At 31.5% G+C, this 22,305-nt stretch overlaps 2 protein-coding genes across 2 annotated transcripts; both read left to right on the forward strand.

Moving 5' to 3' along the window:
- The first annotated feature begins 379 nt into the window (after positions 1-379).
- LOC148621913 (uncharacterized protein C3orf38-like) lies at positions 380-8,695 on the forward strand. The gene is made up of 3 exons (XM_088576770.1): positions 380-586; positions 4,654-4,847; positions 5,630-8,695. The coding sequence occupies exons 1-3, from the start codon at positions 469-471 to the stop codon at positions 6,233-6,235; spliced, it is 918 nt and encodes a 305-aa protein (XP_088432896.1). The 5' UTR covers positions 380-468; the 3' UTR covers positions 6,236-8,695.
- A 1,175-nt stretch (positions 8,696-9,870) lies between these two features.
- On the forward strand, positions 9,871-22,043 carry LOC148621914 (dynein axonemal assembly factor 4-like). The gene is made up of 11 exons (XM_088576768.1): positions 9,871-10,122; positions 14,624-14,774; positions 15,100-15,233; positions 16,400-16,510; positions 16,946-17,027; positions 17,254-17,381; positions 17,551-17,651; positions 18,184-18,264; positions 18,556-18,628; positions 20,617-20,722; positions 21,573-22,043. The coding sequence occupies exons 1-11, from the start codon at positions 10,000-10,002 to the stop codon at positions 21,677-21,679; spliced, it is 1,197 nt and encodes a 398-aa protein (XP_088432894.1). The 5' UTR covers positions 9,871-9,999; the 3' UTR covers positions 21,680-22,043.
- The last annotated feature ends 262 nt before the right edge of the window (positions 22,044-22,305 follow it).

Genomic DNA, 22,305 nt, shown 5'->3' on the forward strand with positions numbered 1-22,305 from the left:
GTAATGCTCTGCTCAACTAAAAATTTGGATCCCCCTTGAAATCCATGTGCACAAAAATGACCCCCCCCCCTCTTTGAAGTTAAAAAAAAACTGAACCCCCTTTTCCACTTACAGAAAAAAAAATGCCCCCCTGGATATATGTACTTGCTTTGTTTAAATTTTCAAATAAATGTCTACGGTTCGAATATTATCTGTAAATTATTATATAAAGGATGCCGAATCTAGAGGTTTAACCCAAAAAAACAAAGCTGTTATGCACGTGGCTAATTACAATATTCGTTATGTTTCGGCTAAGTTTACAGCCTATGAAATGAACATCTCGTTAGCGAGAACACAGCGTTACTTTATATATTTATCGGGCATTTTTAAAGAACCCAAAGCTTTTCCGAGATGAAATAATCGCCATTTTCTTGCGGTATATTTCTCTGTTTCCCTCCCCTTTCCCTATGATATCCCCTGGCAGAAGAAATGAATGCGAAAGAGAAACACGGTTGTTCAGAAATTTTACAAAGTTTGCAACTCGAAGAACTTCTTCCTCTTGCAGACACTGTTACCAAGAAACTGATAACAGTCTCTTCCAAACATGGTACGATATAGTTTCCTCTGACCTAACCGTGAAGTGTCACAATGACAATTATTAACCAATTTAAAATATAGTTTTAGAAATTGATAATGAAAAAGAAATAACTCATGATGCTGAAAAGATTGTCAATCATTTTAATGTATTTTCACTAGCATTGCTGAGTCGTTGGTTGCTAAAGTACCGTAAGCTGAGTACATTTATGACACTTGTTCAAATATTTTCAAAAGATTTTATAGGAAAGTGTTTTGTCAGAATCTGTTTATGGAGCTGTCATGTGTAAATGAGGATTTTGTTCTCAGAGAGTTAGAAAAACTCAATGTCAGTAAAAGTACAGGTTTAGACGGTATACCATCAAGATTTCTTAAAGATGGGGTACAAGTCCTTGCAAAACCTATTACTTTTTTTGATAAATCTATCCCAGATTGAATCTATCCTTAACTAGTGGTATTGTGCCAAATGAAATAAAACAAGCTTGGATTTGTAACCGTCTTAATGTAGGAAACTACAGACCTGTTAGTATACATATTACTGTATCTAAGATCTTAGAAAGAACTGTATACAACCAGTTAGAATATTATCTGAATAAGAATAATTTATTGTATGAACTACAATCTGGATTTAGATCAAAGTACTCAACTGATACTTGTTTGATACATCTACTTGACCACATTAAGTCGCAGACTGCACGAAGGCTCTGTACTGGCATAATCATGCTCGACCTACAAAAAGCATTTGACACAGTAGATCATCAAATATTATATAAAAAACTTCAAACCATGGGTGTACTTTCAATTAAATGGTTTAAATCCTATTTTATTAACTGTCAACAGAAGGTTAGTGCAAACTGCACTGAATCTGATTTTCTCTGTGTCAGATGTGGGGTCCCGCCGGGAAGTATACTGGGTCTGTTGTTATTTTTATGTTATGTAAATGACATGTCTGCCAGTGTAGGGCCCGACTGCAGACTGTTGCTCTATGCGGATGATAGTGCAATTTTATTTTCTGATAATAACCCAGATATTATATCTTCAAATCTTAGTCAGGAACTCCAATCTTGTAGTAAATGGCTTGTGGATAATAAATTATGCCTCCATCTGGGCAAAACGGAGTGCATACTTTTCGGCACTAAAAGAACACTGAAAAAAATTAAAGAGTTCAGTGTTACATGTAATAATCACACTATTTTATCTCAAAATAGTGTTAAATATTTAGGCCTACAAATTGACCAGTTCTTGTCTGGTGACATTATGGTAAATTGTATTTTGCAAAAAGCAAATGCAAGATTGAAATTTTTATAAAGAAATGCAAAGTGCCTGTCTGAACATTCAAGAAAAACACTTTGTATGGCACTAATACAATGGCATTTTGACTACGCTTGTTCAGCATGGTTTAATAATGTCAACAAAACTTTACAAAACAAGCTACAAATTATGCAAAATAAAATTATGAGATTTATAAAAGGCTTGGATTATAGACATAGAGTTGATTATAATGTATTTGACAATGTTGGATTTTTAAATATCAGCAATAGAGTTCGACAAATGAGACTGAACCAAGCTCATAAAATATTTTATAACAAATGCCCTCACTATATGAGAAATGATTTTGTAAAAAAAAAGAGATGTTACCTCTTAACACTAGGCACAATGAATTTAATTTTTATGGACAATCAGCAAATACTTTTTATTATAATGCCATTAAAGATTGGAATGGTTTCCTATCTGATATTAAAATAAACTAAAAGCTCACATGCATTTAAATTTAAGGTAAAACTTTTTCTTTTTGGTAAAATGAAGCAGACTTTTCTTGATATTTTCACTATATAGTAAATTATAATACAATTTTAGATTTTATATATCTGGTAATCCCAGATTATTTATTGGCACTGCCTAAGTCTTGAGCCGGTTGTTCATTATTATTTTTTAACATATAAGTTTTTTTTTTTTCAATTGGGGACCCCGTTGGAAATAAGCCTAAGGGCTGTCACAGAATATCCTCGGTTAAATATCAACTATGGGTCAAAATTTGACTTTTAACACAATCTTAGTCATTGTACTTTTAAGTGTCATGCATTCACTAGTGATGTATTGTTTTTTATTGTATTGTATATGTACAATTGTATTGTATTGTATGTTGATATTTAATCGAAACATCCATCCATCCATCCCTCCCACCCTCCCTCCCCTTCCATCTCATCCCATCCCAATCCATCCATCCGAGGGTCAGAGGAAATTTCTACTTAACTTATGTCCAATTAAAACATTTGACAGGTTCCCTTATATTTAAATATAATGGATTAAAAAGATGGGAGTGGCTCCTCGTCTAGGGATTCCTGGTTTAGGAGCCTCTTCAGGCTAGTTGTCCACATATCCAGTTTCTGTCAAAACCATTGGGAATTCTGACGGAAACACCTGAGGATTCGTTACAGAAATATTGTAAACTTATCCGCAAATGTACAACTATTAATGGCTTTGTGAACTGTGTTCACATTTAATAAACATTTTCTACATTATATGGTATACGCTATAGTCAGACTGCATATTTGATAGTGGGAGCAAGCTCTGGTGCTTGAAAATTGACAGATTTTATGATGGTCAGTCACAGAACAAGTCACAGAAGTTATAATGACTGGTGCCAGGGTCAATGCATCGTCTTTACTAGATGTTTTAAAAATTTGTAATAAAATCTTGGATGAAAACGTTAATATCCTATGTTTCATAAAGTACTTCAGTGCTAATGCATGGGATTTTCTTCAGATTTTATTTTCTACAAAGAAGGGTGGACATGTGTAAATGGATATGTTTCACTGAAAAGGATAAATTGTCTGACCAAGACTCACTAGCTTGTGATTACTGTCTGGAATGGCAGCATTATGATTTACAATGTGCCTGACTGCGTCATGTGCCAAACAATCTTTCTGGATGTGCAAACTTTAATATAGTCTTTTAAGTTTGTTAAGTGTGTATTTTGTCTTAATTCTGAATGATTTTTAATCAATATTTGTCACATCAGATATGATTTAATAACTTTTTAATATTGTATTTGTATTTATTTGTATAAAAATAAATTTCTCACAATTTCCACATTACTAATGTAAATGAACGTTTTCGTCATGATTCTGTATGTGTTTGAATCAAACCAGATGTGTGGACTATTAGCTTGAAGAGGCTTCCCGTCCACGAATGTGTGGACGAGCAGCCACTGCCTAAAAAGATATTTCAGATATTTATAATTTAATTGGTAAAACAGTTTAAGGTTCTGCAAAGAATGCCTAGTTTACCACAACCTGAAGTATATCTTGAAAATATCAAGAGGAGTTCCAATCAAATAACATCTCTGTCTTTGAAATGTTTTGTTTAGCATTTGTTTAGACTACATTTCATAGCTTCAATAGATAGAGATTTAGGGTTTTTCTTTTACAAAAGTTTCTCAAGTGGTCAATATGAAAAAAATAAATGGAACATTTACTATACATTGAAGAGTGAGTTTTGCTTGCTTAATAATAGATTTAATATTAAGTAGGCCAAATAAAAAAAATATGTGTGGTTCCAGTCACTCAAGAAACCCTAGTTTTTACTGCCAACCTTAGACTTTTTTTCCAAAATGAACAAAAAAACCTCTTCCTTGCCTCACACGAACTAGATTTTAGCAAGTTTTGTAGGCATTATCAGAGGAGCCTGCACAGTATTGAAAGAAGGATAGAACTGTATGTATTCAAAGAACGCTTTTGTGATTGATGAGGCACTATAGGTGGTAATACCTTTAGGGATTTGATGGTGATGAAAACAAAAATTTTTCCAGTGCAGAAATCCAGAAGTGATTAGATATACATTGTACTGCCACATTTTTACTTTGCATTTTACAGTGTCTTGAATACACTGCAAAAAATCCAAAACAACAAAATTGAAGTTGGTTAATTATCAGTAATATGTTATTGTTTGTACAATACTTATAGTTTGTATTTCAACTAGCAAAATGCAGGTCAGTTCATTATCAAGGCTTATGCAGTACCAGTATTCACTATACATATTCATATCTAAATGTAAATTGCTATTTTTCTTTATTTTCAGAGGCCATATCAGCAATATTAACTTATTCAGATTCAGCATATGAGTTACTAAAGAGAAAAAAGCTAAGAAGAGATCATTTGTTTAAGTATTTGGCTGGCAAGGGAATAGCTATTTCAGTAAATGCAGACAAAAGAACTGTAATAGAAAAAATTCTTGAGATATTGGGGACAAAAAATGTTCAGGATCTAATGAAGGTAAATTAATATTGATAAATCATTAATAATTAACAGCATTTACTAAAGAATATTGAATTCATGAATACATGTACATGTACTGGTACAGTAAAACCAGTCTGAATGAGGAACCCCTTTGGTTGAAAGATTTGTTTGATTTTTGTGAATATTGTCTTGTACAAATTCAAATTGTAGTGAAACTGATGTAAAAGGGCTTCAGCGGATGTCTGGTTTAGACAGGTTTGGCTGTATCAGTATTTATAGAACTTATCTAGCAATATATCGTTGTGTTAAAGGATAAAAACTTAACTTCTGTTTTTTTTTTTTTATTTGTACAAGAAAGCCACAAGAGGCCTTCCTAACTTCTGTTTGCCAAGTTTAAAATGTACAAGTTCTCTAAAACTACATGTGCCAATGTTTCAGAAGTTTAATAAGTTTTTTGATTGCAATGACCTCTGTAAGTGTTTCTCATTTAATGTTGTTTAGACATCTCCTTAGATTACATCCAAGGGAGCAATTCAGGTTCTAAAAAGCATTGTGAAAACTGGCTTGGTTGTAATTGCAAAAGTCAAAGCTACAAGACTGGAACTTTTTACACAGACTTTGCTGTTTTAAAGATTATACAGTTTTGTTCTAAAATGATAAAATGACAAACAATTTGCAAAACCTATGAGATCATACATGCCCCTTGTTCATTCATGTTGTTTAGTGTCACAGTTCATCTTTCATCAACCAAAAAATATGTCGTGGCTATTGTAGAATGACATTTACATGTAAAGAGTGATTCTTTTGTATGACTGTAGGACTTTGATTCTGGATGTCCCTCGAGTTCATCACAATCAGACAGTAGCTGTAATAAAGTGTCACAAGCAGCCTGTAACACTAACCAAACTGTGAATGAAACAATACCAGAGACACAACTTTTGGGAGAAACATTTGCCAGATGGTTCTATAAAGTGTTGAATTCACACAATCCATGTATGGGTGAAAGTCCAGATGAATTTGGTCCTTGTCATTTTTGGGATGAGGCAAGATTACAGTTAATGGTTATCTCCCCTGACCAGAACACTATGGATGAGCTTCATGGATCTCAGTTTGTTAGTGAAAGACTTGTATCATTTACCAAAAATGAGTGTTTATTGTTCAATCCTAATATAAGTAGAGATGGGATAGTGACTATTAGTGAAAAACATGGTTTAATTATTGTTTTAGTCTGTGGAACTATTCACAGACAAAACCAACATTTAGGAGTATTTGATCAAATGTTTGGATTAGTGAAAGATCCTAGATTCAATGACAATTATAAAATAAAAGTAACCAAATTAAAACTTCAAAATATTGATGTGACTTGTGTTCCCTCATTGAAAGGCAGACCAGAGAGTGAAATTAAAGATTTAGTTGCAGTATGAAATTTTAATTACAACTAAAAATGAAATAGTATGAAGATTTAATACTTAAGAGGCCATCCATGTAAAAATCAGGCAGATCCTATGATATGGGTGGCACATGGTAAATTTTATCCCACATAATTTTTTTGTTTCAATGTAGTGTATATATCATTTGTATGTCAAAAGTATAAAGTTTGTTTTAAATTGACAATGGATAGCTCAGCTCAAAAATTGACTTTTAAGTTCTCTAATGTAGCAACCTAATTTTGCTCAAATTAAAGAGTTATCTCCCTTTTTTCAACAAATTCCAATGCTTTCTATGTAATTTATTTCTCTTTGAAGTTAATCAAAAACCAACTTTCAACTTTAATTAAAAGGATGCATTTGTGATATGAAATGGGTGAAAAATTTTGAAAACAAAATTTGTGTTGTGCCACCCACTGCCTGGTTTTTGCATGGACTCCCTCTTAAAAGTACGATTATTATGATATACTTGTAAAGGTGATATAAGTACAAATACTTTTCCTATAAGATGGATATATGTTGGATTATTTCTCTTATTATTCACATTTGATGATTTGTACAAGCTTCATTGTGACAAAAATCTCTTGACAACAGTGATGTGTAAACCATTTACAATGTATATAAAGATAACAACAACATTTTTATTAAGACCCCACCATGAAAAATGGTGGTCACCCTATAGTGTTCACTCTGTCCATCTCTGTTAGCTGCAATCTTGTGTCTAGGCTGTATAACTTTTTTCTGTGATCTTTTGATATTTGGCATGTGGGCAGATCACCTAAAGACAATGTGTTGCATAGCATGGATTGTGACTTATGACCTTGAACTTTGACCTCAATATCAAATTCCTGTTTTTTTCAGTGACAAACTCTTTCAGGAATATATTTGATTCCTTACTTCTTTCTCAACTGGTAAATATTTCTATTGAGTATGAGTGCTGCATTTAAATTGAAAATTTTGAACTGGAAAGCTTTTCCCAAATCCATTTTGTATTAATATGGCTTAATTGCCACAGTGGGGCTCACAGAGATGGATTCCATTTCAATGATTTCTAGGTGTTCTTGTGTATACATGTATTGAATTTTTGTGTTTTTTCACATTCAGACTTAGTTTTTTGCTATAGTTATCTAAAGTCACCACAGGCCCCCTTGCTCCCAATCTGATTAAGACATGCTACAATGCCTTATGCTCCATGATATGTTTTTATGTAGCATATCATAACAGCTGATTTAAATTGGATTGCCCTTGCCCTCTAAGTACTACCCCACTTAGGACCTGAGGCTCTGTTGGAATGGGGACCTGTGAATGTCACTGATGGTTTGGAATGTCCATGCTCTAGTACCAAAGCATAGGATATTCTTAAAATGTTGAGGAAATATATGATAAAAGGACAATCTGTTATCAGTTGACATTATCACTTGTGGTGAGAAAGCTGTTTGGTTAAGTTTCTTTATTAAAATTGTTACATGCACAAATTTAACACTTATGATTATTTTTATTGCTCACTTTTTCTAATTATTTATCATTTACTGATAATAATACCAGTAACTAAAATGTTTTTGTTTATTTTTATTTTGAAAAGGGATCCAGGCAGTTATTTTGTTAACCTTCCTTTTTTTTCCATGCACTCTTTGGAAGTTTCTGATTTTAGCATTTAGAATTTATGAAATCTAGATCAACTTTATTATTTGGAATTTGAATGGTGTTAAACAATCCTATGGTAAAATTGTTTTTGTAATTCAGAGTTAAAACCTTTTCATGACACATTTGAAGCAAAGGTGTTTTTATTGTAATGCTTAAAAAGAACAATGCTTATTTTGCTAAGCCATTGTTTTGTTTATTTAGCAAGTATGATGTACACACTATATACACACTTAAACTAATCAAAATAATATATCAGATGGGTGATAAATTCATTTTCAAGTCAAACCATTCTGCCAGGTTAGGAATAGTCAGTGACAATTTTGTATTTAAATTTGAATAAACCCAATCTAAATTCTTTTGACCTAAATGCATGTGAAACTCTGTTGAAAAAAAGTAAGCAATATGATATCTTTAGTGATTTTCCACAAATATATAAAGTACAGTAAAGGTTGCTTATTTGGAAATGTCTTTATAATGAACATTAAAAATGAAAGAATTGTGTAAGAATTATGCAAGAAATACAAGAAATTATCTTTTATGGCATGCAAGCTGTTTTCGTTTATTTATTACAATATGTTCTCTGCAGAATGATTGTTAGAATTGCTGGGTTATTTTGTAGATATGAATTACATGTTAATGGAGAATTATTGTTTGTTTTTGTATGTACATTGTATATGTAATATATGCAAATTGTGATGTTAAATGTTGATGTTATAGTTATTTCTTTTTGATCACAGAATGAAAAGAATGTGTTTGCAAAAATGTAAAATAATGGTAAAATAAAATAGTGAAAATATGATAGAATACAGGAAAGTAAGAGTCTGGCATTTTTTTGGCATGGCCACCCTTTAGTTTTAAACATTATCATACAGTGTTAATCAGTTGATTTGATCAGGAAAAAGAACAATAAAAGGGAAAAATCTACTTCCCAAAATTCTTTACATGGAAAGGTATGTTTGTACCAAAAAAACATTGATGTGCATAACTGTTACTAAGTAAGCATACCATATTTAAATAATAGTTGTAGAGGGCATTGACTTTGCCTGAAACTTTGATAATACATAAAGCTGTAGACGAAGGCTTGATCAATGTTTAAGGCAAAATCACCTGTCAAAGGCAGTCAACCATGGATTTTTAATGCCCTTCTGCTCAATCATTTGGTAATGCCCTCTTGATATTTATTGTACATTAATGAATACCACATGACTTTGTTTTTACAAATAATAATAGCTCACTTTGATATGAAATAATCTACATTGAATTGTACTATGTTTTTTTTTTTATAAACAGACTATGTTCATGCTAGTTTTAAACATAATGTTTCTACTTGACATTTTGGTTTAAGTTATCATTATTTATAGTTCTTTTGGGTTGTAAATAATTTTCTAAGTGTTGACACACATTTTTAATTAGGACAGGAAATAGTTTACCATATGGTGGAATCAAACACAATATTTTCACTGATCATTATTATTTATAGGTTGCTGATGAAAAAAAACCAGCTTTTTTGTAACTTCTGTTTATATTATAAAGCAAGTACAAGTTAAATGGAACAGAAAATGTACTTTTTTCTTAATTAAAACCTTTCTTTGAAGTTTTACGATTTCAAAGTAATACAACTAGGTAAAAAATGAAAAAGAACAAAAAACAAACAAAAGCTCAGACAGTTTTTGTCACCCCGATTCTGCCTATGTTGATCTATAAATTTTATAGATTCTCAAATATTTTAAATAAATGCCAAGATATCTCTAATTTCCATCGTTTGTCAATATCTGCCCATTGTCTAGAAACAAAGACCTGTATTTAATGCTAGAAAGCATTAGAGTATTTAAATTTTGGTAAGGCTAAATATAAGAGGGGCGACTTGTCATTGTACCGAGATGTCATCTTACCTCGCAACGTGGATTTGTTTACACCACAAACCTATTGGTGAAGAATGGACGCTGTTGATTGGCCAAATGCGACTTCAATTTTGTAAAGGGTAATCCAATTGGTTAATAGTATCTGTCATGGAGGACACCTGTTAGATGCTGTTGATACTTGCACGTATTAAGGATATATTTTCATTCTACAATTAATTGTTACATTTCTTCTTAAGATTGTATACACAAAAGAAAATGCCTCTATTAGTACGAGATTATACGTGGGAAGAAACAGAGAATATGGTTTTCATCACGGTTCCCTTGAAAGGTGTTCGTGCAAACAAAGTTGATTTGCTGTCATCTGAAGAGTTTATAAAGGTACTAATTGACGGGTTTATTTCTGGTGAAAGTGTGTAATATAATTAGACTGACCTAAATAAAGGCGTTTTTGTTTTTTTATAAATTGTACCAGTAAAGCAGCTTAAATGACTGACAAGGCACGTGTAGAAGACACCTGATAAATAAAGTAATGTTAGTGTTAAAGGTTATTTCAAGTTGTGTTATCTGAGTGATTAAAAGTTCAAACTAATAATATAGTAATATGGGGTAGGCATTGCCTAAATCAGCAAGCACCATGAGCTTTACATGTACCGTCTGTGTGAGACTCGTAAAAATAATGGACATTATAAAGAAAACTTTTCTTTGCAAGTGCAATATTTTTATCTACATGTATATTTAAGCAGCAAGGAAAATCAATATCTCTATTTGAAAATCTGTTTTTTTGTTAATTAATGGGGGAGTTTTTTCTCAATAAACGAATAAATTTAACAATTTTTGTCCCCAAATTTCAAACCCCACGAGCATACCCCCTTTCCCCTCGCTCTCAAAATTGTCAATAACTTTATAGCACTTCGAAATGCTTTACATTTTTTATCCCTTAAGGGCATCTCTAGCAACATCAATTTCAGTTTTGACCTGTCAGATCAATCTGTACAGATACCGGAAATATTACAGTTCTCCACGGATGATGGGAATATTTTACACATATCATGTGACGTAAACAAAATTCAGACAACAGCTGCAAATTTCAAACAAGAAAATGATTGCCTTTCCTATCTTAGAAAAGCTATGCTTCGATTTTGATAACATAATCGGAGTTACATTTTTTTCCGAGGCAGGTTAGGTTCTTGACAACAGGAACAGCGGAGATACACGTACGTACATCCACGTATTTCCCGAAGTTTTTATAAACATAACATTCACTTCTTTAAATAAGTAGAACGAATTAGAAAAAGACTTGAAAACTATCAGAAAAGATCAAATTTATTTTTACAGAAACACAATCTTAACCTATATTTTTTATGTGCTTGACTGAAGGAAATGATGAATTTTCTCTGTAAGGACAGTCACTTTTTGTTATTTCCAGGACATGACCTTTTTTGCATTAGTGTATTTGGGAACCTGAAGGGAAATTTAGAAAGTACATGCAATAACGGTAGAGCTCACACTGTTCCGCGGCGCTCGCTAATATATCAAATATTAAAATGGGAAATTTATCTTGAACTTATTCTAGATTCATTTTAAAACCCACACAGAATGCATATGCTATAGATACAAAATATAAAACAAAAGATTCTGGAAAGTTCTTTGTTGTTTACAACTCAAGGTTATTGAAAAGAGAAAATATTTGTTTTATCTCAAAACAATTTAATGATTTTCTTATCTGTCATTAGTGACCTTTTATTTCACTAAAATATGTCATAGGGAGCTGTTGCATTTAACATTCAACTTGACACAGGTTCTGCACATAGGAATGTACGCATGAACATGTACCATGTAATTTAACAGGGAACATACATTTGTACATGTATTTTATTGTCAAATTATGGCCCATAGGGGGCTACAGGAGTAAATACATAAACAGAAAGAAGAAAATTGGTTAGTAAAAGATGCATAAATATAGAAAAAATGTATTCTCAATATTCCACACTTTGATTTTGACTCAAAAGATGAAATGCTCTTTTAAGTGGATTATTGCTCTTGCAGCATCTTCATTTTATAAACCATTAATTTCTTCCGTCTTGTATATCTACATTACATCTAATATGGATGAGGCATGGCCTTTAAAAGAGGAAGACCATGAGTTACACCTTACTTGAAATTTTATTTTACTGTCATGAGCAGCTCCAGCAATATCCCTTTTAAGTTCACCTGGCCATAGGCCACGTGAGCTATTTTCATCACTTAGCATCTGACAGTTTCATCCATCTGTCATCATTAACAATTATTCAAAACTCTTCTCTGAAAGTACTAGACCAATCAGAACCACACTTGGTATGAATGTTCCCTAGGGAATTCTGCATAGAACTAATGTAGGGATTTTTTATCTGTTGAAAAACTTGGCTGCTGTTACTAAAATTAGAACATAGGGGTCATACAGAAGTTTTTAGCATGTATCTCCAAAACCATTAAGTTTAGCCAAATTCTGACCAGGTAAAAGTGTCCAGCATGATGAGATCTATCTGTGGTCAAAGCTGTGTTGTAGTTATTGCCCTTTTAGGGTTTTTGATTCATAAAAATACCTTTTGTTGCCAGTTGATGCCTGGAACTTCTGTACTGTTTCTGTACACTACACAAAAATATAGTCCACATGTAATTCCTTTTATATCATTCAATACATCTTTTATAACCTGTAAATATGTTTTTGGCAATTATTCATCTCAATAATATTCTATTATTTTCTGCAAATAAAATTAATATCTAGTCTTCAAATGAACTGAGGATTTGAGGGACTTCTTTTTGGATGTTTAGCACTACATGTAAATTAGCATGCAGTATTGTAGGAATGAAGTTCTTGCAGTAATGTGCCAAGAAGCATTAAATGTGCTAAGCATGTTCCATTTTATACAATGCTCAGTCAAAATCTACATCCTATCATCAATATTTTATGATAAATAAACAGGCAGTGAAGACCAGTGATTTTGACCAAAAGTGAAATTGGCAGGAAAATTCAAATGGATAAAAAGTGTCCAGTTTTGAAAATCCTAATATGTTGATAAAAAAAAAATTCTTAAGCTTAGTTCCAGTATAATTACAGTTGTAGAAAATACTTTTGAATATGGACAGGTTTAAAAATTGGGAAAAATGTGAAACAGAACAAAATTTGTGAATGTGTGTGATCTTGGAAACTGTTTAACTATAGATTACAGTTTTTACTTCAGAAATCAGTAGTTTTTATTGACACTCAGTTTATACATATTATGAAAACAGTTCTTAATGATATGGGAAATGCAAATGTATATTTCATTTTACATCATGTTCCGGGTAATTTTTTAAAATTTTGTTCATGCTACAATTTTCACAAGAATAAAAAAAACAGTGCTAACAGCACTTTGATTTGATTTTTTTCCTTTTTTTTAATGTTATTTCTTTCAAATGTTTTCTCCTCTGAAACTACCTGACCAACTTGGCAAGTAGAACCACACTTGGTATGAATTTTTCCTAGAATATTCTGCATTGGTCTGAAGTGGAGATTTTGTATCTGTTGAAAAACATGAATACTGTTACTAAAATAGGACCAAGAGCCTGAGGTCAGCCAGAAGTTTTATCACATAAATCTCCAAGACCATCCTTTCAATATCCAAAATGATCCTTATTAGCAGTATTAGGCATACAAAAGTCTGCATTGGGTTAGAGTTGTTGGATGACTCCTTGATAAAGAGTTATTACCCTTAAAAAGTGAAAAATAACAGTTTTTTTTTACAGTTTTAAGTATATGTCTTGAAACCTATGATGGATTGAAAGAAATTTTCAATTGCTGAAATGATCCTGATTATAAGGCCTAGAAAAGTCTGCAGGGGATCAAAGTTGTCAAATGACTTCTTGTTAGAATTACTCCCCTTGAAAGGCGAAAAATGATGTTTTTAAGCAGTTTTCAGCCAATATCTTAAAAACTATAATGGAGAAACTTTCAATTGAAGAAATGATCTTTATGATAAGTCCCTCCAAAGTCTTCTTTGAGTCTAAATTTTTGAACAACTCCTTGTTAGAGTTAATGCCCTTGAAAGGCAAAAAAATTAACCAGGTGAGTGACTCAGGCTCCTAGGAGCCTTTTGTTTTTTCATATTTCATAATTTGTAAATTTCCCGAACAATTTTGGACTCCATGGAAGGCATAAATATTTTATACATAACCTATTGTGTACAGAAATTCCAATCAACAATTTATGACACGTTTACAACTCAAACCACTGATTTAATGTGTAATTTTTTCGGAATGATTTTTAAGTTATGCTACAGTACACGTGCTGTTTAGAATTTTGATTGAAATGAATTTAGGTTTCCTGTTTTAGTTCAGTCTTGCTTGGAATTAGACATTAAGTGTCAGTCTCCGTTAGAATCAGGCAGTGGGAGAAAACCCACCATTCTAAAAGTTTTATTTGACTATTTGCATCATCAGAATCAGGGAGAAAAAACAAGATTTTCCAAATCAGTTTGGTATAATTTCTTTGATATGCTCTTGAAAATGAACATTTCAAGTGTAGATCAATAACTTCAATTTTCTATTATTCTTTTGAAAAAAGTTTGAGCAAATCCAGTGATGCAGAGATCAAATAACAGTCTTTTTAAAAAAGGGAAAGCGTCCTTGAATGAAATTATATTGTCAAATTGTTAACTTAACACTAATGAGGTACACATTTTTTATTAGTGATGCTACGTAAATATCTGCTCTAAAACATTCAGTTTATATTAAAACTAAAGGACCACTTAACAATTGAAGAAAATATTTATGTAGGAGACATTCATGTAGGGATACAGTTTCTTTCTAGTATATCAAATCACAACATGGAGGTCATATGTAAGAAACATTCTATTTCCAGGTCAGCTTCCCACCATATCTATTTGAATGCTTACTGTATGACTCTGTTGATGATCAAAATAGTACAGCACAAGTAGGCAATGGAGCTGTAGTATTCAAGTTAAAGAAACAGGAACCAGGATTCTGGAATCAGTTAACTAAAACTGATTGTGGTAAATTTGAAGTCTTTTCTAATGTTATGTGTTTATTTTTTCATTAACATTCCCTTCTAGCAGTATAAAACAGTTCTAATATACTAATACACTGGATTATATTTTACTAAGTTTATATGAAATTTAAATAAATAAAAAGATGGATTACTTGTTTAAAAACTTTTCTTGCACAAAGTTATTTGATTAATTTTTATGTCAAAGAAAATGGAAGGAAAACTTGTATCTTTATAAACTCAATGTCATTCATTTGGAAATGACATTACATTCAACAAGATAGTTTGCATAATTCTTCAATTTGTGTAGTTGCAATTCAAATCTGTTTCAGATGATAAGCAGCTTATCAAGCAAAAGAAAGAAGAAGCCATTGTAAAAAGTCAAGAGAGGGCACAGCAAGAGAAAAAGGATGCTGCTGAAAAGAAAAGGTTGTCTGAGAAATACACAATCAATGAGATGATGAAGGTAATTTAAATTTGAAATGATTGTGAATGAATATTCAATTTGCATGAAACACAGATGTAGGTGTTACATTGCATACATTAACAATTACTGTGAAAGTACTTTAATTCATGGATATCATTTTTTGTGGATTAGGGAAAAAACACAAGTCCGTGGATTCTGGAATTCACGGTTTTGAGGTTTTCAGTATACACATCAATGGAAATCTCCTTTTTGATTAGAACCAAATTTCATGGATTGGCCCATTCCATGAAAACCATGAAAATTGATACCTCACAAATAATAGTACTTTCACAGTAACACAATTTCAGAAAACACATGCATTTAAGAAAATACTTTTATAAAATGAACATTCTCAATGATAATTTTATCTAGCTTTAAGCAAGGTACCAAGTTTAATAAGCAGGGACACAAAGCTTTCAGCAATTAACACATTTTCATTCAATTTTCAGTGAAAAGTGGTATAACCTGCCAGGCATGAGAACTTGATTGGGATAACTTTTTTTCAGAAATCCATTGAAGCAGACTAGTTTTTCCAAAGGGTGTCTTTTTAAATTCCAAGATGTATTCTTGTTCTCTAGAAAGAGCCTTCATTTTTGTCCAATATTATACAAAGCTGGACCAAGTCTTAGTAACCATATAAACACTTGAAATGAATTTCTACTGAGGGTAACCATTTTTTTAGGACTAAGTGTCCAAAATGAAGGGGCTTGGGTTATGTGAGCTTTGCTTATTAAGGGTCTTTCATTCTATACAGAACTAATAAAATGCAGTAGCTGTCTAAAGAATTGTCATATCATTGTATTAACGTAAACATGTTCTGTTTTGCTTAATTTTCGGTGCTTTTTTTACATTAGATCACAAAAATTAAAGGTCAAAGTTCACAAATGGTCTTCAGATTTATAATAGAATCACCATATTAGTAAAAATTATGTTGTCAAACCAAATTGCATTGTCATTTGTGTGTGCAGCACTTTTAAATTTTAAAATAAGGTAAAGACCTCAAAACTGCACTTTAAATGCTGTTTAGATACCTAAAATTATTCTTTTCAACAATATTAAATATGAAAAGGAGTTAATGCATAAAAAAAGTATTAATATACACAGATCAAAATAAGAGAAAAACAATTATAAACTAAATATTGACCTTTCTACAAACTTTATGATAGATAGAAGATGAAGAAAGAGACAGAATCAATAAAATAAAAGAAGATGAGAGACAAAAAGCTACAGATGACCTTGAAAGATGGAAGGAAGAACAACGATCTATGGCTGAACAGGTTGGATATTGATTTCTCATAGTTATTTCTATGTAAACCTCCTAATATGTCTAGTTATGATTACACATGATAAACACACACAATCCACATTCATGGATCACCTCGACTGATTAGCTATAGATACAGTCAGGCAGTATACTTGGCGATTTGTATTAGTCTGTACCTATACATAAAGAAACCGTGGTCATTTTTGATCAATCACAGTAGTACTTGTACATCTGTAACAAGTTTTATGAAAGATTAAAATTTTACTAAGTATCAAACAAACATAGTATATTCTTACTAAAACATATTAGATTGTACTGATCCGTTTTAGTCCATCGTTGAATTTCACAATTTTCACTGACTGTATATCATACTTATCCTGTAAAAGGTCATCAGTTTGGTTTATTTAAATGCACATGTATTAATTTTTGGCATGCCATATCTTGACAGGAAAAGCGAAGAATTTTGGAGGAGCAGATGGCAGAAGAGGCCAGAAAAAGAGAGGAAGAAAGAAAATTAAAGAAAAAGAAAGGTTTGCATTTTAAATCATACCAGTGAATTAAAAGAATATAAATGTGGAAGTGGTTGTTTATATTTTAGTGACTATCGTAACTTACATATAAGTCAGTTTTATCCATCCAGTATGAATTAATGTAAATCACTAAATTACTACGTTGTACTTCACCTTCAAATAAAGTGATGACTTAAATGTGACCATAGTCTGTTAGGAGATGTGAAAGTCTTAGTTTGATTTGTAGGCAAGAACATATTTGAGGAATCAGCAGAAGGAGTTCCAAAGAGAGAAGTTGGTAAAATAGAAATTAAGTTTACACCTAGGGTGTTTCCAACAGCTGCTAGAGAATCACAGACTCATCAGGAAGAAGAGGTACCTCCAATTATTGTAGTGCTTTAATTCTTCAACTAAATAGTTAACAAAACAAATAAGAAAAATGCTTTTCACAAAATGTTTTTTTCTTTTCAATTGTAAAATGGCCAATGAATCAAATGAACAATAAAATCATTCAATGTATTCACTGAACATAACAATTTTTCAGTGGTTAAAGAAGCAAGCTGAAGCCAAGAAATCTTTAGAGATAGAGGATGCTGATTTAACAGAGGAGGAAAAAAATCCATTGTTTATGAGGGACAAGGGGAAGTAAGTCAGTTCTAACTTTTATAAAATATCATATCATATGACATAAATGCAGTCTTTTTTGTCATGTTTGTAAAAAGGTACAAATTTTATACCAGGGGAAATAACTTGCACACCAGACAGACTGGTTCACTGTTTTGTGAAGGAGAGGAAAACAAAAAATATATTTCATTTAATATCTATTCAGAATCAGAATTTTGATAATTACTTGGTGTATAGTTTTTTTTTATCCATTCGTGTATACAAAGGATTAGGTAGTTTTATTTTCTAAGAAAATCTTTTACTTTTCTGTCTAAATATGGAAGCCAACCAGTGTGTCCAGTTTGAGAGTTTATTCACTTTGTATGTAATGTCTCAGAAACAGAGAAGCAGTAACTTGAAATGGGACTACAGTAGCTTTACACAGGAAACATTCAAGTTAAACATTAAAACATGTTTTCAAACATAAATATTCATTTTCTGGTCATTATGTGGTATAAAAATAACAACATATTTTGATGTTATCTAAATTATCATGTGATTTGTTCTTTTGCAGTGAGTTTTTCAAGGAAGGAAACTTTCAGGCAGCAATCAATGCTTATAACACAGCACTAAGATACAGTCCAAAGATGCATTCGTATCCTTTATACCTCTACTTTAATTGTTATTGTGCTGCATAAGACAAACAACTTATTTTTCACTGGCTGAAAAATATCCTTTCAAATCATGAAGTAATTTTAGTACATGTATTTATTTTTGAAATTATGTTTGTCATTTTATATCTGATTGAATTTTTTGTAACTTTATGAAAATTCTTGTTTGGAGAATGTTTCATTTTTGATAATGCAAACTTAAATGATATAATAAAGTTGCAGTATTCACATAATTTCCAAACTTTCAGCAATGTTCTTCCTTGACTTTACCACAGATTATATTCTAATAGAGCAGCATGTCATTTAAAACTAAGGAACTTTTTTAAAGCAATAGAAGATTGTTCTAAGGTATGTTATTAATATAAATTTCATGATTACAGTGCAGAGAGGCTTCTATAAAATAATTTTCTTTCTCAAGAAGACAGTGCCAAAGTGGAGTTAGTCCAATTTCAAGAGATTTTATTTTGAATCTTAAACATGTAACGGGAGAGCATGATTTGACACAAAATTATACTCTGTCACCGAGGATCAAACACTAGACCACTCAGTGACAAGCCAGCAACAAATCAATTCGGGTAAAGAATCAATCCTTTAACTGAATCGGTTTGTCGCTGGCTTGTCACCAAGCGGTCTAAGGTTGGATCCTCGGTGGGGGAGTATAATTTTGTGAGTCAAATTATGCTCTCCCATTACAAACAATTATTCATTGTTTGTTGATTCTGGAGATTTGATATTGAAATAATGCTGCTTTTTTTAAAGCTAACTTTGAACATTGAATTCATGTATTGACTAATGAAAATTGTTTCATTGTAATACACTGTCCTACGAAGTGGTATTATGACACCCTCAGAAAACATTGTAGTTGAGTAAGCATCCATCTGTCCATTGGTGGTTTCCTGGTGATAACTTTAGAAGATATAGAAGGATCTGTCTCAAACTTTGTACAATAATATTGAATATCATATAATACAGATCTAGTTCAAATTTCAGTTTGAATGAGTTACTTACACAAAAGTTGTGGTGTATTAACAAATTGGAATTATCTCTCTTGGAAAATCAAAGACTTTTTGACCTTTGTTCATTTGTGTGTTTTAAATTTCATCTTCAGTTATTTTTTTAATGCCAGTTTTTTACTGGATGTATAAATAGGTGAATTTTTTTCCTCTCAATTATTTAAGTGGAGTTATCTTTCTTGGAATGCAGATCAAAGTTTTCATGTATGTGTTGATTCGAAATTTAGCATGTGTCCATGGATATTTCATGTAATTACAACACAATGTGACAGGATATGACTTCTTGCACTCGTAATTTCAGTACTTTATATTCGTATATGATTTGCACAATTATATATTATACTCCATGTAATGCTGTACATCTTTGCTGTGTTTACCACCATAGCGTCATAGTTCTAGCTTAATACGAGATAAAAATGTACCTCTTAAATATCATACACGTGTTTCTTGCTTGTATGAGAACGGGAAGTTTATGTGAAATGATCAGTTAGCATTGAACATTACCTAATTTCTGATTCTGGCACAGGGGTTTGGTATAAGACTATATAGGTCATATACATTAGCACGGCCCCAATACCTATGAATATTTAATGCCAGTTGTTTAATCTGGTTCTTAATCTAGTTCACTTGTCAATATCATAAGCGACCTACTTACCTCTTTTAAAAATATCATACACATGTCTAAGTGTGTTTTTTGCTTGTATTAGAATGGGAAGTTTACATTAAAAGATGAAATAATCGGTTAGCATTGAATTTATGTAATATTGTCCAGTTTTTGATTCAAATACAGGGACTATTTATAGGTCATATATATATTATCAGACCCCGATATTTATATATAGCCATTGAAAATATTCGGTTCATCATGGGTACAAAAAAGTATGCAATCATATCAAGGGAACCAAGATTTTAGTGGAAGTCACCTGATTTTAGAGCATATCGCGTTTGTGCCATTTTGTATGTTGAAAGTAAGCCAAAATCAGTAACAGAGAATGTTTGACGATAAGCGACTTTGAAGACTTCAGTATTTGATTTTATTTGAAGAGTTAATATGCAAACAAATATTAGAAATTGTGCAACAATAAGTTTCAAAAAAATAAATCTATAAAATTATGTAAGAAGTATTACTGCTAATATTTAAGGTATTATTACGTGTAGGTAATATTTTAGTCATTTTATTGTGTTACTTTTAGTTGCATTTTATTCTTTATGTTGTATACTTAGACAGGACCATACGGTAAAGTTTTCCATGGACTAAATATGCTATTCTGTTTAAATAAGGGAGATTATTTTAATGATTAATTTTTTTGTTAAATATTTTAGGCTATAGATTTATTACACCCACCAGTTCCACAAAATGCAGCAAGTCGTGTCAAGGCCTTAGTACGTAAGGGTACAGCTTTCTGTCAGCTAGAGATGTATGTAGAAGGTAAGTGTTGGGTAATCTCCCTTCTTTGTCATTTGTTAGAAAATTGTTCATTATACACCAAGTAATTAATGATATTTTTTATCAGTTCTTGACCATTCTGAATACATTTTTTATCTGTAGAAAAACATGGCCACCATTACTAAAAATAGAACAAAGGGGTCAGACAGTAGTTTTTCGCATATATCTCCAAAACGGTTAGGTTTGGCCAAATTTTGACCAGGTAAAAGTGTTCAGTATAATGAAATCTATCTGCAGTTAAATTTTCATTTTAATCTGTTTAGCCACGTTGGAGTTATTGCCCTTTTTCAACATTTTTTGCTATTTTTTATGTTATTTCTTTCAAAAATCTTCTGCTCTGACACTAGTAGACCAATTGGAACCAAACTTAATATGAATGTTCCTTGGCGTATCCTGTATAGACCTATTGTGGGGATTTTTGATCCGTTAAAAAACATGGCCGCTGTTACTAAAAATAGAACATAGGGGTCAGACAATGATTTTTCGCATATATCTCGAAAACAGTTAGGTTTAGCCAAATTCTTGCATTAGCTGAAATGATCCTTATTTTTACGACTACAAAAGTCTTTGTCCTTAAAAGGCAAAATTCAACCAGGTGAGCGATTCAGGTTCCTGGGAGCCTCTTGTTATATCAAAAATTGTTTTAAATTAATTTCAACTTATTATTTTACATTGTTTCACACACCATTAGTTTATTGAAAATATTACTGGGTATATATGGCTGTATGATTTATGAAGATGACAGAATAGAATGCAGTGTGTAATATGTATGATCTACCCTAAGAAACATTTTTCATCCATCAGTTTTTTGCAATGTTTACTTTTCTTCTAGGTCTTCAAGATTATGAATGTGCATTAAAGATTGATCCAAACAATGAACAATTAATGGAGGATGCTGATAAAATTAGAAAAATTATCCAAAGCAGTAGTGGAAGTTGATGAGAGAATTTTAATTAGTAAATAAGAAATAAAAAATGGAAATTACAAAAATATCAGGACACAAGTTTGATATAGTATTTGACATGGGATAGAAAATATACCACATGTGTTCGGATGTTATGGAATTTAAGCCATATGTAAACCATATTATTCAGTTCATGTATATGGTACATACATTTATTGTTACTGACATTTTTGTTTATGTTTATTTGTTGTATTTATTTATTTGTATGATTTGCTTTGGAATTATTTAAGGTATTGAGATATGATAATCATACATATTCATAATGCATAGGAATGAAACATTTAATATATACTATCATGGAATTGATATTTTGGACAGATAAAACAATTTAAAGAATTTTTTCCTGTTTTGTTTATTCTTGCAATGATCGATTGATATTTGTTTATTGTTGGTCTTTCTTTGTAAAGAATGAGTCTTTTTTACTGCATTTGTTATTGTTTTTGGAACGTAATTAGAAATCAGTTTTATAATCAATAAAAAAAGAATGTTATCAAGTTTGAATATCACTAACAGTTTTCTGAAAAAAATTAGAAAATTCCTGTACTGGTGTCATCTGATTGGTCTCACCAGTATAAATGATTCACTAACCAATTGTTATCCA

This window comes from Perna viridis, chromosome 3 (genome assembly GCF_037379345.1).
Source record: "Perna viridis isolate PV_CMFRI_1.1 ecotype Kerala chromosome 3, ASM3737934v1, whole genome shotgun sequence".
Classification (NCBI taxonomy): Eukaryota; Metazoa; Mollusca; class Bivalvia; order Mytilida; family Mytilidae; genus Perna; species Perna viridis.

Coding starts and splice junctions, on each gene's coding strand:
- LOC148621914 (XM_088576768.1), top strand. CDS start 10,000: ATGCCTCTATTAGTACGAGATTATACGTGGGAAGAAACAGAGAATATG. Junction 17,652..18,183: donor TTTATGAGGGACAAGGGGAA/GTAAGTCAGTTC, acceptor GTTCTTTTGCAG/TGAGTTTTTCAAGGAAGGAA. Junction 18,629..20,616: donor CAATAGAAGATTGTTCTAAG/GTATGTTATTAA, acceptor TAAATATTTTAG/GCTATAGATTTATTACACCC.
- LOC148621913 (XM_088576770.1), top strand. CDS start 469: ATGAATGCGAAAGAGAAACACGGTTGTTCAGAAATTTTACAAAGTTTG. Junction 587..4,653: donor AACAGTCTCTTCCAAACATG/GTACGATATAGT, acceptor CTTTATTTTCAG/AGGCCATATCAGCAATATTA. Junction 4,848..5,629: donor ATGTTCAGGATCTAATGAAG/GTAAATTAATAT, acceptor GTATGACTGTAG/GACTTTGATTCTGGATGTCC.